This window comes from Otolemur garnettii, unplaced genomic scaffold, assembly GCF_000181295.1.
Source record: "Otolemur garnettii isolate 467f Iridium unplaced genomic scaffold, OtoGar3 scaffold00111, whole genome shotgun sequence".
In the NCBI taxonomy this organism is placed as follows: Eukaryota; Metazoa; Chordata; class Mammalia; order Primates; family Galagidae; genus Otolemur; species Otolemur garnettii.
This window is the reverse complement of record NW_003852506.1, coordinates 3,805,774-3,822,230: the sequence shown is the minus strand read 5'-3', so window position 1 is coordinate 3,822,230 and position 16,457 is coordinate 3,805,774. Positions and strand designations below refer to the sequence as shown.

General features: G+C 46.7%; 1 protein-coding gene across 1 annotated transcript in view; it reads left to right on the top strand.

The window, feature by feature from the left end:
- The first annotated feature begins 1,202 nt into the window (after positions 1-1,202).
- HUNK (hormonally up-regulated Neu-associated kinase) overlaps positions 1,203-16,457 on the top strand; it is a 103,679-nt gene continuing 88,424 nt past the window's right edge. The window contains exon 1 of the mRNA XM_012809672.1: positions 1,203-1,463. Coding sequence (XP_012665126.1) covers positions 1,203-1,463 — 261 coding nt within the window. The remainder of the gene's footprint in view (positions 1,464-16,457) is intronic.

The window sequence follows — 16,457 nt, the reverse complement described above, 5'->3', positions numbered from 1 at the left end:
CTCACAGAACAAAGCATCGAGGAGCAGCCAACGCTGGTCCACTTCATCCTGCAATCACGAGCATCATTTCAATGAAAGGCAAAGGTGTAAGCTACAGACAGAGGCAGCAAACGCCCTGGTTCCTACGTTGCTGCTGCTACTATTAGTGTTGCGCGGCTGCTCCTCCTCCAACTGCGTGCTAGCCGGGGCAGACGCCCTGCCACCTCCCCATCCTTCCTGCCACTCATCCATCATTCCATCCATCCCAGGTTCTGGGGGCCCTACTGTGTGCCAGAGCCTAGGCTGGGGTACTCAACTCGACCTATAGTCCACGGGGTTCAAGAGAGCCTCACTCTCTCCCTCTGGCTCCAGTAGGTGAGGCGAGTAGGGGATTTCACCGCCGAAAGGTCCAGAAATCCGGGTGAGAAGCGCAGCAGGAGGTGGCCCCACTCGAGCGGCCCGGGAGCGCGCGCCTCCGAGGCCGCGCAGGGTCCCCCTGTCTGGCGCTCAGGTGGCTCCGCCGCCCACTCCGCCGCTCCCCTCCCGGAGCCCTCCCCTTTCCAGCGAGGGTCGACTTTGGCTGTTGCGCGCGGGGAAGGAGGGGCTACGAGGGATTTGAAAGTGCACGGGCTGCGGAGTGGAGCTCGCATCTGTTCCCGCCGCCCGCGACCGGATTAAATTTCTGCAAATTCAAACTGAATGGGGCTTTCTTCTGCTGCCTTCCAGAGGGCGCCTGCAGCCCGCCGCGCGGTTCTCTCCGGCGGGAGCGGCCGCCCAGCGCGCGGCTAGGAACGAGCGAGCCGGACCCGAGCCCGTGCGGGCCAGACGGCGGCGGCACCCGGCTCCGGGACCAGGCACCGGGGCTCCGGGACCCAGGAGCCGGACCGCGCCCCTCTCCGCGCGCCCTAGCAGGGAGACTGTCATCAGCCTCCTGGACGGGACCTCGGGTAGGGTCCCGACGTCTTGAAAGGGGACCGGGCGACCCTCTCAGGAAGAACTTCTTGGGGGCGGGATCCCCGGTTCCCCTTTGCTTGGGCAGCAGCTATTGTCTGCGCGTCGCGCCGGCGGCGCGGGGGGCGTGAGCTGGGGCGCAGGGCGCGGAGACCTGGGCCGGGCGGGGCCGGGCCCAGGGAGGCGACGGGAGGAGTCGGGGAACCGGAGGAGGAGGAAGAGCTGCGAGCGCCAGAGCCGAGGAGGACTCGCGCGGGCCGCGGAAGAGCGCGATGCCGGCGGCGGCGGGAGACGGGCTCCTGGGGGAGCCGGCGGCGCTCGGGGGCGGCGGCAGCGCTGAGGACGCGGCCAGGCCGGCGGCGGCCTGCGAGGGAAGTTTCCTGCCGGCCTGGGTGAGCGGCGTGCCCCGAGAGCGGCTCCGCGACTTCCAGCACCACAAGCGCGTGGGCAACTACCTTATCGGCAGCAGGAAGCTGGGAGAGGGCTCCTTCGCCAAGGTGCGCGAGGGGCTGCACGTGCTGACCGGAGAGAAGGTGAGCCGCCCGAGCGCTCGGGCTGGGGGACGGGGGCCGGGGGGCCCCGCGGAGAGCACTGCACTGAGAGTCCGGCTGCGTAGTCCCGGGCCGGACGCCTCTGCCTGGCTTTCCTCCCAGGCTAAAAGAGGAGTCGATCCAAACGTGCGCTCACAGGTACCCGCAGCCACGTCACCCAGCCTTTCTCGATGGGCAATCTGGGGTCCGTTACCCCGCGGGGTTGCTGATTTACCCGCGAAGCGGTCTGGCTTAGCCCTTCTGTTACTGCAAGGGCGCCGCCTGGTGGACAGTAGCGCGGGAGTGGGGTGGAGTAGGGGGCCCCCTGCTCTCCCTTCCAGTAGGGGCGACAGATCAGTGGAGAGGCAGGACCCAAGGCTAGTGGACGTGGGCCATTATGTCGGGGAGCTGGAAAGCTGATTAGGCAGCCTTTGGGGGAGCTGAGTCGGACCTCCCCATCCTCCTGGACATTACTCTCCAGCTGTGGGCTGGGGCAGCACGGTTTCAACACATTGCCTCCCACCCCCGCTCCAAATCTTCCCCACATCCAGTGTCACCACCTATCCCACCCCATCCATTTTCATCCCTTCCCTCCCTTCTCCCTCTACTCTCGGTCCATCCTCCCAACCCTAGGGTGGCAGTTGCAGTAAAGACCTTGCTTCTGGCAGGTCCATACCCCAAGAGGTTGGAAGATGCCTTCTTATCTTTCTGGAAGAGGGGAATAGAGAGGAGGACCCCCTAAAGACCTGGAGGGGGCCCTCCCCAGCCTTGTTAGAAGCCTTGTGAAGCCTTGCCAGGTGAGAGGCAGGTAGATCTAGGTGTAACTTAGATCTGTGAGAAGATACCCAAGAGATGGTGACTTACTTTAGAGGCTGGGTCGCCCCAGGCTGGGAGCTGCCTAGTGCTTGAAGCCACTCCAGGCTCTTGTCCCAAACTCTTGTCCTCCCAGGCTCAAGGCTAGGGGTTGCTGAGCACTGGAGGGGGAGCAGCCCCTTGGAGTGGCCCATGGGTCAGGGAGGTGTCAGCAGCAGGGAGGGACAGGGGAGTTTGTCTTCCTAACCAAGCAAGTAGCCAGGGAGGCTCACCCTCTGCCCTCTGATCTGGGACCCTCTGCCCAGCCTGGGTCCATGCTGGGAAACCTCTTGTCTCAGGGCCAAGCTGCCCTGCCTGTCTGGCTCCAGCTTCACCCAACCTTTGGCCTCCCTCCTGTGTCCCCACTTTGTCCTGGAGTCCTTGTATGTAAGTACTGGCCCCCAACACCCTTGTACACAGCCATTCTGAGTGAGGTACTCCTTTATTTTGAGGAAGTGAGTAGTTTTTAAGAGTACCTCCTGCCCGAATTCTGTGCAAACAAGGAGTGTTCAATGGGAACTTACTGAATTGAGTAACTCTTCAAAGAAGAAAAAACACTGCAAACCTCATTCTAGTAGGAAGGGAGCGAGGCAGACTTTCCTCCTGATGAGTTGCCTGACTTACATGAGGCAAGTTGGTTCAGGGCACTGCTGTGAGGCTGCAGTTGGCTAATTACAGTGAGCTCACTTCTGTCCTTATGTAAATTCCTTTTGGCCCTGGTGGTAGAAGTTTATTTTCATTTACAACGTGTAAGATTCAGTCTGGTCATGCATATTTTCTCTCTAAACGCAGCAGAAAGAGGTGAGTCTTGATACTGACAACATAATTGCAAACATTACATTGTTCTCGCCTGTCCTGCAAAGCTTCCTCTGGCTTCTCTGCACTCTCCCGTGCTGTGCTGTGTTGGGCTGTGCTGCTGGCTCCTCAGCAGTGCATTTTTCCTCCATAGCACAAAGCTCTTGGCCTTGACTGAACTGCCTGGGGAAGGTTTCAGAGCTCTGTGCTGGGTGCACTGAGCATCCTGGAATGCAGGCAATTCCTGCCGAAATGGGGCCCAAATGAGGAGCCTCTCTGCATCCAAGCTGCCCACGCCCCTTTCTCTCCCATCTGATCTTTTTTTAAATGCTGAATCTCACTTTCTCTTTGCAATGAGACAAGGTATTAATTGGATATAAAATTATCCCCCCACCCCCCAACCAACCGATTGGATTTAGTTAAGGCTGTTGGTTCTTAAGGTAGAAGAGGAGGGAGGGGAAGGGCTGTTTTTATTGAATAACTAGGTTTGCCTGATGTGCTCTCCTCCAGCCCTGAGAATCAGTGCTCCAGGGACTGCAGGCTTCAGGGGAAATCTGGATTTCAGTTCACTCCTTTGCTGGCTTTAAAGAAACAATGGTGTCATTCATAGGGTTTATCTCCCAAATCCAACACCTTTAATGCTTAACTAATAGATTTGGGTTTTAGCAGATTGTAGAGATTAAAATGAGTTTTTTGTGCTTGACTTTGCCCAGGAAAGATTGCTGAGTTAATGAGTCCGCATCCCCACTCTTGTTTTGGGTGTTGCCTAACTAAGGCCAAAGCAAAGGTGAAGGCAACCTCAGGCTATTTGCAACTTTAAGTTCTTTTTAAAAGGTGAGCTAGAGAGAGGGTTTCAGCCTGTGGGAAGGGTTACTCAAGTGATACTCAAGAGAGCAGAGCGGGGTAGACCACTGCAGGAAAGGGGTCATCAAACCTGTCATGTCCCTCACAGTGGGGTGGGGGACTCACAGTGGGTGATGTGAATGGCCCTGACCTCATTACTTCCTCCTTTCTTGAGGTGCATACTTCACTGATTAAGCACTTTCTAAAGGACATGGACCACATAGGGAGAGGTGTGAAGTCATGAATACTATAGTGAGAAAAAGAGGTAACCTCCCCAGCTCACCCCAAGCTGGAGGATCCAGGGAAGCTTGGCTTGGGGGGATCAGTCCATGGAAAAGCTGAAAGAGGGGATGGAGAAAGGGAAGGTGAGGGGCCACCCCAAGATTGACCAGCTTCATAGCTGGATTCTCAAACCGTGCACTTTTAGATGATTTGTGCCCAAATCTGGAGTATTGCTGGTTGAATGCGTTTGGTGCCGAGGCTGTGTATGTGTGCATTCTGTTTCTCCTCGGTACACATCTCTGAGAAGCTTTGGGTGAAATCCTCCATGGTTTCCTGAGAGTCACTGAGTCCAGATGACAGAGGAGCCACTTCGTCCTGACTTCCATTTCCCCCTTCAACCCTGTCTTTCAAAAGACTCCTTTTGCCACCACTGCCTGACAGGCAGTATTTTGCCTGCTTTTCCCTTGAAGCAATTTGTTTGGGAGTCATTTGAATCTAGATGAGCCTTTTTTCTGCTTGAAAGGAAAGGATGGCTTTGGGCTGAGACTTAATTTTGTCCTCCTTTAGCGCTGAGTTAATGCAGTCACTTAGTCTGGCTTTAAAAAGAACTAGTTTACCTGGTCGTGTGAAACTTCTAAATGGTATATTCTCAGTTGGGGCTGAGTGTCTTTGAATAAAAGTAAGTTGATGATGGCTCAGCGCCTGTAGCTCAGCGGCTAGGACACCAGCCACATATACTGGCGCTGGCAGGTTCCAATCCAGCCCGGGCCTGCCAAACAACAGTGACAACTACAACCAAAAAATAGCTGGGCATTGTGGCAAGTGCCTGTACTCCCAGCTACTTGAGAGGCTGAGGCAAGAGAATTGCTTAAGCCCAAGAGTTTGAGTTGCCGCAAGCTATGATGCCATTGTAATTTACTGAGGGCAACATAGTAAGACTCTGTCTCAAAAAGAAAATAAAAAGTAAGTTGATGATTTGACCAGGGAAAAATGATCACAAAATCAGATTTTGAAAAGAAATGTCTTCTGTGGCTTTGAGACAAAGAGCTACATTGCTGAGCAAGACTCAGAGAGGTGTTTTCTGCACCTGACACCTATGAAATCACAGCCTCTGGCATATAATAGGTTATTACTGCATTTTTTAAAAAAAATAATGAAACATAGTTGGAAAAGGCTGATGGAAAGTAGGTAGAGAGCTGGTTTGGTAGGAAGTCAAACTGCAAAACGGGCAAACCTTCGGGGCCACTATTATCTTCTTTTATGATTAAATCTCTTAAGAGAAGAGTTGGGTACATAAAATTGATTAGTTAAGATATTTAAATATCTTCTTGTTCTAACATTTGGTTTTTAAAAAGATAAGCCTGTTTATCACTTCCACTGGAGCTATTTGGGGGCTAAAAATAAGGGTTCCCTGACTTAGTAAGTTGCCAATAATCATGCTCAGAGCACAGCCATGCCAGATACCTGGAGTGAAAGAGTTACTAAAAATACGATTTACTATGTTGTGCAGAGCAGGAAATATGACTAATTTTAGAGGTGGCCTTTTAGCAGATCTGTTTTTAGCACATATTTCTGAAACAAACAGGTGAGAAATCCTGTATTTTTTGAAGTGCTGGAAATTTAGGAAATCTGAGGAACAAGAAATGCTTAGAGAACTGGAAATTCCTATTAATCCTCAGCAGGGCCGTCTTGGCAAGAAGGAGGCGTTTGAAAAGTACCTGCTCTGCGTGCCCTGTGTGACAAGGCAGTGCCTGTAATTTCATAGATGGCGCGTTGCATTTGCGGGCACATTCTTTTGAACTTCCTGCCCTGCCTCCTCTCTTTGAAATAGTTGTGCATGATGGAGATTGGCACGTAGGGCTGGGTTCCTAGTGTTCATTGATACAGGTCCCAGGGACTTCAAAGAGTGCTTTGAGTCTGCATAACAGTGCAGAGTGGTGCCCGCGAACAGGAGTACAACCCTACATTTTCTCTGCAGGCGCTGAATCACAGCTCTATTTGTGCATACCTATTCAATGCAGGTCTGCCAGAGGATAGCGTTCTGCAGGGACATCTTCCCTCCCCAGGGTCATCTTCTCCTCAGGTGAGGAGTGGTAACCACCTGTCCCCTGAAGAGATGGATGGGTTGGCTGTTCTTTGTGTGGGAAGGTGACACAGGCACAAAGTATCATTTGCCTTGGGACATAAACCCCCTCTTGATTATTTATGGTAACTAAGAGACATGTTTTTTTGGCTCACTGAAACCCCTAGGTAACTGAGCCTTATTTGGGCTAATTGCTGAAACACTGCCTCCACTCAGCTCAGGTACAAGTGCTGACCAGAATTCACTTTCACCCTTCCTGATAGAGGGTGTTTGTTGGGTGCTAAGATGACCAGCAGGAAAGGGCTAGAAACACAGGGCCTGAATAGTACCCGAGCAGGCTGATACCTCTGCAAACTCGAGAGAGTTACTGTGGCATGTAGAATCTGCTATCTGTTCATAGCATTATAATACTAGTCCAGTAGTACAGTGCTTGATGGTTTTCTCAGGGTCTCCCCATATCTTTTCTCATTAGGTGCTCACAGCACCCCTGAGCAGGTAAGACCCAACTTGCTGGCATTCTTACCTGCATTTATTAAGTAGAAGGATGCCCCGAGTGTATATTTGTCTCTGACTTTTTTAGTTTGCTGGGATAGCGATAACAAAAGACCACAAACTGGGTGGCTTAGACAATAGAAATGTATTCTCTCAAGTTCTAGAGGCTAAAAATCCAAAATCATGGTGTCGGCAGGGCCATGCTCCCTCTGAAAGCTCTAGCGAAGAATCCTCCCTTGCCTCTCGAGCTTCTGGTGGTGGCCAGCACTCCAGCTTGTGGCTGCAACACTTCTGCCTCCTTCAGTCTCTGCCCCCACCTTTACCTGGCCTCCCTCCCTCATATCTCTTTATAGGAACACGTAGGGCCCACCCTAATCCAGTATTGCCTCAGTTAACTTGCTCACGTTTGCAAAGACACAGTTTTCACATTAGATCACATTCACTGGTACCAGAGGCTGGGACCTGAAGATATCTTTGGAGAGGACACAGTTCAGCCTCCTAGCACCTTCTTGGACTGTTAGTATTGTGTTGCAGGTGACTTCCTGGAAAGCTGATATTGAGAAAGAAATGAATGTACTCTCAGGGAGTCCACTCAGGACTGACCCCTCCTGGGGAAGGGGCAGAGAACTTTGGGCAGAGAGAGAATCTGGGCTCCAGAGCAGCTGTCAGGCCAAGCCTCTGCCTATGCCATGGTGAGCTCTGGAGCTGAGCTGACCTTCAGAGTTGTCCGGGTTGGGGTAAGAGGACTAGACCTTTGTACTTCTGCATGGACCAATCTTGGATGGGGGCTGGCAACAGGTGCATGGGCTTGGACAGGAGGATTGCTGAGGGCACTTGCTGGGGAAAACTCTCTCTGAAGCCGGGGACTGAGTTCTTCAGCCTTGAAGGGGGATCCAGGGTACAGCCCAGCATCCAAGATTACTGAGAGTCAGGACCAGAGCCCAGAGATTTTTTTTTTCTTTCTTTTTTTTTTTTGAGACAGAGTCTCACTTTGTCGCCCTCGAAAGAGTGCTATGGCGTTACAGCTCACAGCAACCTCAAAATCTTGGGCTTAAGCAATTCTCTTGCTGCAGCATCCCAAGGAGCTGGGACTACAGGCACCCACCACAATGCCCGGCTATTTTTGTTGTTGTTGTTGTTGTAGTTGTTATTGTTGTTTGGCAGGCCTAGGCTGGGTTCGATCCCACCCACCCCAGTGTATGTGGCCGGAGCCCTAGCTACTGAGCTATAGACCCTGAGCCAAGGGTCCCAGAGATCTTCATCTGAGTCCAGACGCGTTCCATAAACAAAGTGGGCCGCTTTCTTCCCCTACCTCGCTACCCAGCTGTGGTCTCTTGCCCTGAAATAAGGGAGTGGCCAGCCATTCTACAAGCAGATTCTACAAGCAGATTCTACAAGCCACACAACTCTCAGCATCCAGGCCTCACGTTTCTCTTCTGTTAGAATTCTCAGGGCTCCATTGTGTTTTCTCTGTCCTTGTAGAGTTGAAGGCTCACTTTATATGATCTGTGTGTTTTCTCTTGAGAACTCTGTGCCAACAGGGTTTGGCTGACTTGCCACCCATGTGCCTAATTCAGAGACAGAGATGCTTTCCTGGGAAGAATCTCTCCCTCCCCCATCATGTGGGAGTGATGGATAAAGTTGATGAAGGAGTTGTGGGAAATTGGATTTTTGACAACTAGAGTAACAGTTTGGGACATTCCTGTGGATGAAAGGACAACTCAGGGCAGAGCCTCCTCTTAACATCCTCTACTGTGCCCACGCTCTCCTAGCTATGAAGTTTCTAATTACTGGGCGGGCGGGCGGGCGGGCTGGCTGGCTTTCTTTCTTTCTTTCTTTCTTTCTTTCTTTCTTTCTTTCTTTCTTTCTTTTTTTTTTGTTTAATCATTTTTGTGTTTTTAAGATGCTTTTGGTTACATTTTGGACTAGGTAATACAGATGCATGGCCTGAAATTTAAAGGTTTCTAGAGGGTTTGCAGATAAGCTGCCTCTTATCTGTACTCTTCCGTCCCTTGGTCCTCTCCCTGAGGCCACTCCTTCTACTTTCCAGAGATCTCGTATTTGTGAATGTGTAGGTATGGCAGAGGTCTTTTTACAAGGTATGTGCTGGTCAGTATGGAATATGTCTTGACTTCCCTCTCGTAGCTACTACAAAATTGCCTCATTCTTTGTAAGTCCTGCATAGTATTCACTATATGGGGTTCCCATGTTGACCTAACCTTTCCTTGTTAGGTCATGTTTGATTTTTTTGTTATTGTCAAACGTGCTGCAGTCAATATTCGTGCCCATTTGTCATTTTGTAAATGTTTCTAGTATATCTGACAAGTAAATTCCTAGTCTTTGGCCAAAAGGTATGTCTATTGATAATTACTGCTAAATTGCCTTCCATGGAGGTTGCCCCAATTTATTAATCATGCCTGCCTGAGAGGGAAGTGTCTGTTTTTCCACATCTTTGCCACTACAAGGTACTCTTTAATTTTTGTTAGTTTAGTTTATTAATCATGTTATTTTGCTTTATTTATACTTTCTCCTGTTTACAAGGGAGGTGATTGTATTTTGGTAACTCCTCACCAATTTGCATTTTATTTCTGTTAGTTTTTCATGTCCATTCCTCATTTTGGGGGGAGGATTTGGTTGTTTTTCTTATTGATTTCTAGATACTTTCTACATATTAAGTAAATTGGTCCCCCTTGAGTGATATATGAGGGCTGTCCAGAAATAGCCAGACATTGTTAATACTGTTTTTCATATGACGTGGCTGGATCTTTCCGGATAGCCCTTGTATTTCCCTCCACCCCCTGTTACTCTTTGTTTTTGTTACTTGGTGATTCTTGCCATTTGCAGATGTTATTCCCTTGGACTCCACTAAGTAGAGAAGGATCATAGATGAGTTTGGGGGTTAATGAACCCTTTTAAATTGTAAGTGTGTAATCATATTTCTGAGGAAAGATTCATGGGTTTCATCAAATTCTAAAAGAAATTCTTTACCTCCTTAAACTTAAGGACCATAGCATCATTGCCCATCCTTGTCAGTTCTGCTGATTGAATGGACATTTGTGGTTTTGAGTCACCTGGGTTTGTTAGTGCTAGTGCTATTTGGGCTAAAGTTGTAGGTTGCTTCTTCAGCCATGATCCTGGACTAAACAGGCCTGATTTTGCCTTTCACCCCAGCCATATCTGGGTCGTAGGGGGGAGGCATGATAGAGTAGAGACAGATCCTTGGAAAACCTTGACTCTTGCTGAGATAAGATAACTCCAAATAAATATCCAAATGTATCTTCACAGGAAAGGATATACAGTTTATGGTAGGAGGTTGCTATGGTCAGAATGTTTGTGTTTCCCCCTACCCCCAAATTCATATGTTGAAATTCTAACCCCAGGGTGATGATATCTGGAGACAGGGCCTTTGGGAGGTAGTTAGATCTGCCCTCGTGAGTGAGATTAGTGCCCTTATAAAAGGGGCTCCAGGGAGCTTGTTTGTCTTTCTACCATGTGAGGACTCCATGAGAAGGTGCCTTTGCTAGGACCCAGGAAATGGGCCCTTCCCAGACACCACATTAACTGGAGTTGCAGTCCTCCCAGCCTCCAGATGTGTGAGAAATACTTTTCTGTTGTTTATAAGCCACCTGGTCTATGGTATTTTATTATAGTAGCCCAAACAGACCAAGTCAGTGGTTGAGAAGAAAGATAAAAGGGGAATATTGAGGGAAATGACCCTTCTAAGGAGCAAGAGTTACCGTGTACCTTGGACATATAATGCACTATGTTAAATGTGGACATATGTGAAGAAATGACTTAGGACTCATGGGCTTTTGGGTCTACCTGGGAAGCCGTGTGGAGAGCAGTGCTGCTGGGGCTGGCAGGCGGGCCCTGCTGTTGGGATCTGCGTCAGTGAGGCCTCACCCTGACTCCCATCTACATGCCCTGTCCCTTGTCACTCTCTGCCTCTTCACCCTGCTTTGTCTTTCCTCAAAGTGGGGTCTTACCACCTGCACTGGTTTGCTAGGGTTACCAAGTGCCACCAACTGGTTGCATTACATAGCAGAGATGTGCTATCTTGCAGTCCTAGAGGCTAGAAGTCCAAGGTCAAGGTATTGGCAAGGTTAGTCCTCCTGAGAGCTCTGAGGGGAGGGTATGTGCCAAGCCTTGCTCCTTGGCTTGTAGATGGCCGTCTTCTCCTTGTGTCTCTTCACATCACCTTTTCCTCTACATGTATGTCTCTCTGTGTCCAAATTTCCCCTTTTGATGAGGACACCAGTTGTATTGGACTAGGATCTGCCCTAACAACCTTACTTTAAATGACTTCTCTAAAGACCCCATACCCACGTAAGGCACTGAGGTGGTGGAGGTTAGCACTCCAGCCTATCAATTTTCAACTCTTAGCATATATATTTTTATGTTTATGGTTTATCTCCCCATTAGACTGTAAGATATGGGGAGGACAGAGAATTGTTCCCTGTGAGCAAGGGAATATGGCTCAATCCCTGGTGCCTAGAAGAGTCCTAGTATAGAGAAGGTGCTCAGTAAATTTTTTTAAATGAATTAGAGAATGGTTTGATTGTCCCAGAACATGAGCACAGCCTTCTGGGAAATGTCCAAATGGGAATGCTGTGGTTCTGTAAGCCCTTTCTATTTCTCTCACTCCTTGCAGCTCTGGGGATGCCTGTCTGAGTGATGACTAGGTTGAACGAGTTGTCTGGTTGGCATTCTGTAGAAAAATCCTGGCCCTAGAATAGCTGTGCCTTCTGTAGGAATTTGTTAAGGTAGGCCACCTAGGTATCAGAGTGACAGGTGACCAACCAGAAGCAGTCTAGTATTTTGCAGTGTCGTGGGACTGTTCATGGACCCCTAGCTCTTTCCTGAGAAAATGTACCAACACTGCAACAGATGGGGAAGTTGCTATTTGCAAACATACATTTCTTTGGATGTTTCCCATGGTGATATATGTAGGTTTGGAGTCTGTCTTTTTGACTGTAATTTTTTTGTGTGAATTTATTAACCTCCTAAGCCAAATTCCTGCCAAAACATGTTGCAATCCTGCTTGCTACTCTTGGCCTTTTTCTTTTTCTTTCTTTTTTTTTTAATTGAGATAGTCTCATTTTGTCACCCTGGGTAGAGTGCTGGGGTATCACAGTTCACAGCAACCTCCAACTCTTGGGCTCCAGCAATTCTCTTGCCTCAGCCCCCCGAGTAGATGGGATTATCGGCGCCCACCAAAATACCCTGCTATTTTCTTTCTTTTTTTTGTTTGTTTGTTTATTAGGCCCAGGCCTGGTTTGAATCCACCAGCCCTGGATGGAGCATGTGACTGGGGCCCTAACCACTGAGCGTGGGCGCCCAGCCTCTTGGCCTTTTTCTGAGCCATTTGTTTCATGCTCATCTGCCTCCTGGTGTCACCTCTGCCATTTTAATCCCCTACTTGAGTTCTTGTTATCTTAAATCCCACCCTGTGCTTTTGGTGAGTTGTCAGGATATCTTTCTGCCACTCTTCAGGCACCCTTGTTCCATGAAGTCACTGTCTTTGTCACCACCTGCTCTTTGCCAGAGCTCCATGTCATGTCCAGTAACTTGAGAGTGGACAGAGCGTGGCGCTCAGAGACAGGAGGCAGAGGCTGTGGAAGCTGCCTTGGAGGAGTCTTGCTACCTCTGTTCAGGGACGATAGCTTGGATTTCTGATGGTTCCTTTGTCAACCTGGGGCAGAAGAGAGATTTTGTGACCTCCCAAATCATGGCAGAGCTACAGGAAAGAAAGGTGTGTGTGTTCTCTGCTTTGTCCCTGAGGAGGTAATACTGATGATAATGGTAATGACTGACATTTATGGATCTCATACCCTCTGCTGGGCCATGGTCTAGATTCTTTGATGCAGAAGACAGTTTATTTTGTGCCAGGCACTGTTCTGTTTTTGCAGATTAGGGTCACCAGTGTCTTGGTTTGTCAGGATTCTCTTGAGTTTAGCATGGGAAGTTCCACATCTTGGGAAGCCCCTCAGATAGATGGCAGAACCACATTCATCCCAGAAAATACTTTAGCAGAGGGTTTGGATTCTACACTGAGAGTTTCCAAGTAAAAGTATTAATAAGCAGCTAATCAGGTCATGACTGAGTGATGATGCCCCAGGCGTAATTAGGATGCTTGTTGTGGTAATGACCTCCCTGTGTGGTCCCAAGGAGCATGGGATGCTTTTCTCATGTCTGCAGTACTTGTCTGCCATCTTTTATGGGTTCATTACGACATACAGAACTTTAGCTAAGGTGCGTTATATACATAACACAAATGTAGACGTGTATGTATGTATGCAGTAGAACCTCCATAGTTGACCACCTCCTTAAGTTGACCTAATTTTCATAGACTGGACATGTACCACATGTACGCATCAGTACAACAGGCCTAGTTCCTTATATTGACCACCTCCATATGTTGACCAACTTGTTACAGTGCCTCGAGTGGTCAACTTATAGAGGTTCTACTGTATATAACATTACATATAAATTATACATGTAATACTATGTTAAATATAAATCTGAACTCACACATAGAAATTTTGGGTGGTAGACACTTTAATGAAGGAAGCAGTGGGGAATGGCAGCTACTTTGGGTCACTCTATGTACCAGTCGGTCTGATTTCAGTACATTTGCCCTGAAGGTTGAAAAATCTGTGTGAGGGAAAGACAGGATAGAATCCAGTGTTGAAGCTGGACGTGCGTGTCTTAGGTAGCACAGTGAACAGTCCCTGCAAGTCTCCTTGTTAAACCATCCTCCTACAAGAGTGAACATAGATGATTTATTAAAAACAAAACAAAATACCCAGTGCTTTTGCCTGGCTTATTATGCAGGCTGTCTGGAGCTAACCAGCTTCCCGCCCGCCTCTGCTAAGCCCTCGTTTGGGCTGAGAAGGGACTTCAGAGGCAAAAGGAATGAGGAAGTGACTGGGGTGAAAACAAAAGCTTTGGCGAAAGTTGGCTGTGGCGTCTGGATCAGGATATTTTAGCATCTTATCTGAACCCTCCTCCTTCAGTGAAACCAAATGGAGAAAGATAAGTGTTATCACCTATGTAATCTGGTTTTCAGTTGAAATTACGGCTGCTCTGATGGAGGAGTCTAGCTTTCTCAGTTGCATTCTTTATGCTAGGTTAGAAATTTAATTAGGGAAACTAGTCCATGACTCAGTTCTCAACTGAACACTTACATTTAATAATACTGATAAAGAAAACTTGTTTTGAAAATACTTCTCCAGGTTTGTATAGTGTCTTCCCTGTAGGGTGACATTTTATTCTATTAAAAACTAACATTTGTGAGCAGTAGTTGCAATTTCAAGGCCAATTTGATGTAATAAAACTTGAATCTCCCTCTGGAGGGATGTGCTATATGGCTATTGTACTCCCACCTAATTCATTACTCTGAGATGGTTTTTCTTAGATCAAGAATGAGCTTTTTTTTTTTTTTTTTTTTTTATCATAAAAGGCCATTAAAGTGACCGGGAAAGTACCTGAGAATGTGTGGAATAACAAAAAAATTTTTTTTCCAATTATCAGTAAAACCAATTTCAAAGGAACATATTGCTCAACAGCATGTTTATTTTAAAAAGTATCTAATATAAATCAGTATGTTTCCTATGATCAACTGTAAATATCTTTCAAATAATTTTTTTTTAAAGTATTTTAGGCCAAGTATTTAGGATTCTAAAATTTCATAAGTCAGTTCAACCACAGGTACATTCTGGAATACTTGAGGTTTTTTAACCTATCAAGATAAATCCTGGGCCAGTATTTGATAGTTGCCATCTGTTTTTTCTTACATGGCCCCTTCCAGATATTCTTCTCATTGTTAACTAGTTACACTAATCATATTCCATTATCTACTTCCCTTCTGTCTTAGCTACTGGAAGATGATAACTTTTTTTTTTAAGGTGTATTAAACACGATAGTTTCCCCTGGTTTCATGTGGAAAAATAAGCAGGAACACAAAGAATAAAAATCACTTATAATCATACAACCCAGCGATCATCACTGCGAACGTGTAGGTGGCTGAGTTACATGTGATACAGATACACACAATGTTGATTTTTATTTTTGCTCCTTTGAATCTGTATGACGAAACTGGGATTAGGGTGTTCATATTATGTTATAATCTTTCTTTCTTTTTACCTGAAATGGGGAGAATATTTTCCCATGTTGTTGAATACTCTTTTAAAATTTGATATTTGGTGATGTATAGCATGCCATTATTTGGAGTTGCTGTAATTTTTACAACCGGCCCAATGTTGAACACTGTGATTGTTTCAAAGTTTTCCCTGCATAAAGTGATACTGCTGTTGCTATCCTGGCATCTCTGAATTATCCCTTAAGATAAGTACTTAGAAGGCTTTTGACATATTGCCAGACTGCACAGAAAGATTATGCCAAATGGCACGGCAGTGATTAAAAGTGATTTTTTAACGATGCATTTTGATAATTAGTAGGGCTAATCATAATTCATGTACTTGATTAAAACTTTGTTTCTTTTATGACTATCATTAATAATTTTCTTCCATTTTTCTCCTGTTTGTCTTATTGGTTTGTACAAACTTTTTACATATTATGGATATTAGTGTTAAAGGAAAAACTTCAGACAAATTAAATTTAACAGAGTTTGAACAAAGAACAATTCAAGAATTGACTCCTCTCACCCCAAACAAGAATAGGTTCATAGCAACCCCAGGCTGCCAGAGAGTGAGATAATATTTATGGACAGAAAAAGGAAAGTGACATACAGAAAATGGAAGTGAAGTACAGAAACAGCTATGTTGGTTACAAATAGCTTCATGTTTGCCTTATTTGAATGTTGTTGTCAGCTACCTGTGATTGGCCAAAACTCTGTGATTGGCATAAGAGTAGGTTACACATCCAGTTAGGTTAGAGCTCACTATATATTTTATTTTATATATATTTTAAGTTTGGCAGTTTCTGCCAAATATAAGAAGGAAGCTTTAAGTGAGACTTAATTTAACACTTTGTGATGCTGTAAATATTTACTCCCAGGGGGTCATTTGCCTTTGATTCATGTTATTGCTGTTTTTTATTTTAGGGAGGGAGAAGAGACTCACACAAATTTTATATTTTGTCTCGTCAAACCAGTTAGTCCTTTTTTTTTTAGTTTTCTCTTTTTTTCTTATGCTTAAGTAAATTGAAGGGCTTGTTGTTGGTTTTGATGTATAAATCATTGAGTTGAGTAGGGATTTTTTTACTGTATTTTCTAACCTGTTAATGATTTCACCCTTAGGTATCACGTGAGCCCAGGCCACAGGGGCTGGCACCTTTGGGTTCCCATGTATTTTCTGCTATTTAGTAGCTGTGTGATCTGGGCACAGCATTCAAACTCTGAACTCCTGTTTCTGTATCTGTGAAATGATGCGCACCATACCTCACAGGCTACCAGTGGGAATCTGGTTACAAATATATTCATTATCGTGATAGTGAAGAAATGGCAGTTGTTTGTTCTTTTACTTTCCAAGCTGTATTTAACAGGTACCTATTTATTCGGCTCCTTGGGATAACAAGAAACGGATAACCAACCACTCATTTTATCACGGACCATGGAGTTTTATTTTAAGGCCTTTATTTTAATGATAAAGGGGAGGTGAGGAAAAAGATTACTGAGCACCCCTGCAGTCAACACTCCCTGGGGACTGGAGTGGCTCTCTGACAACCCAAGGGGCACAGATGTCTGCATT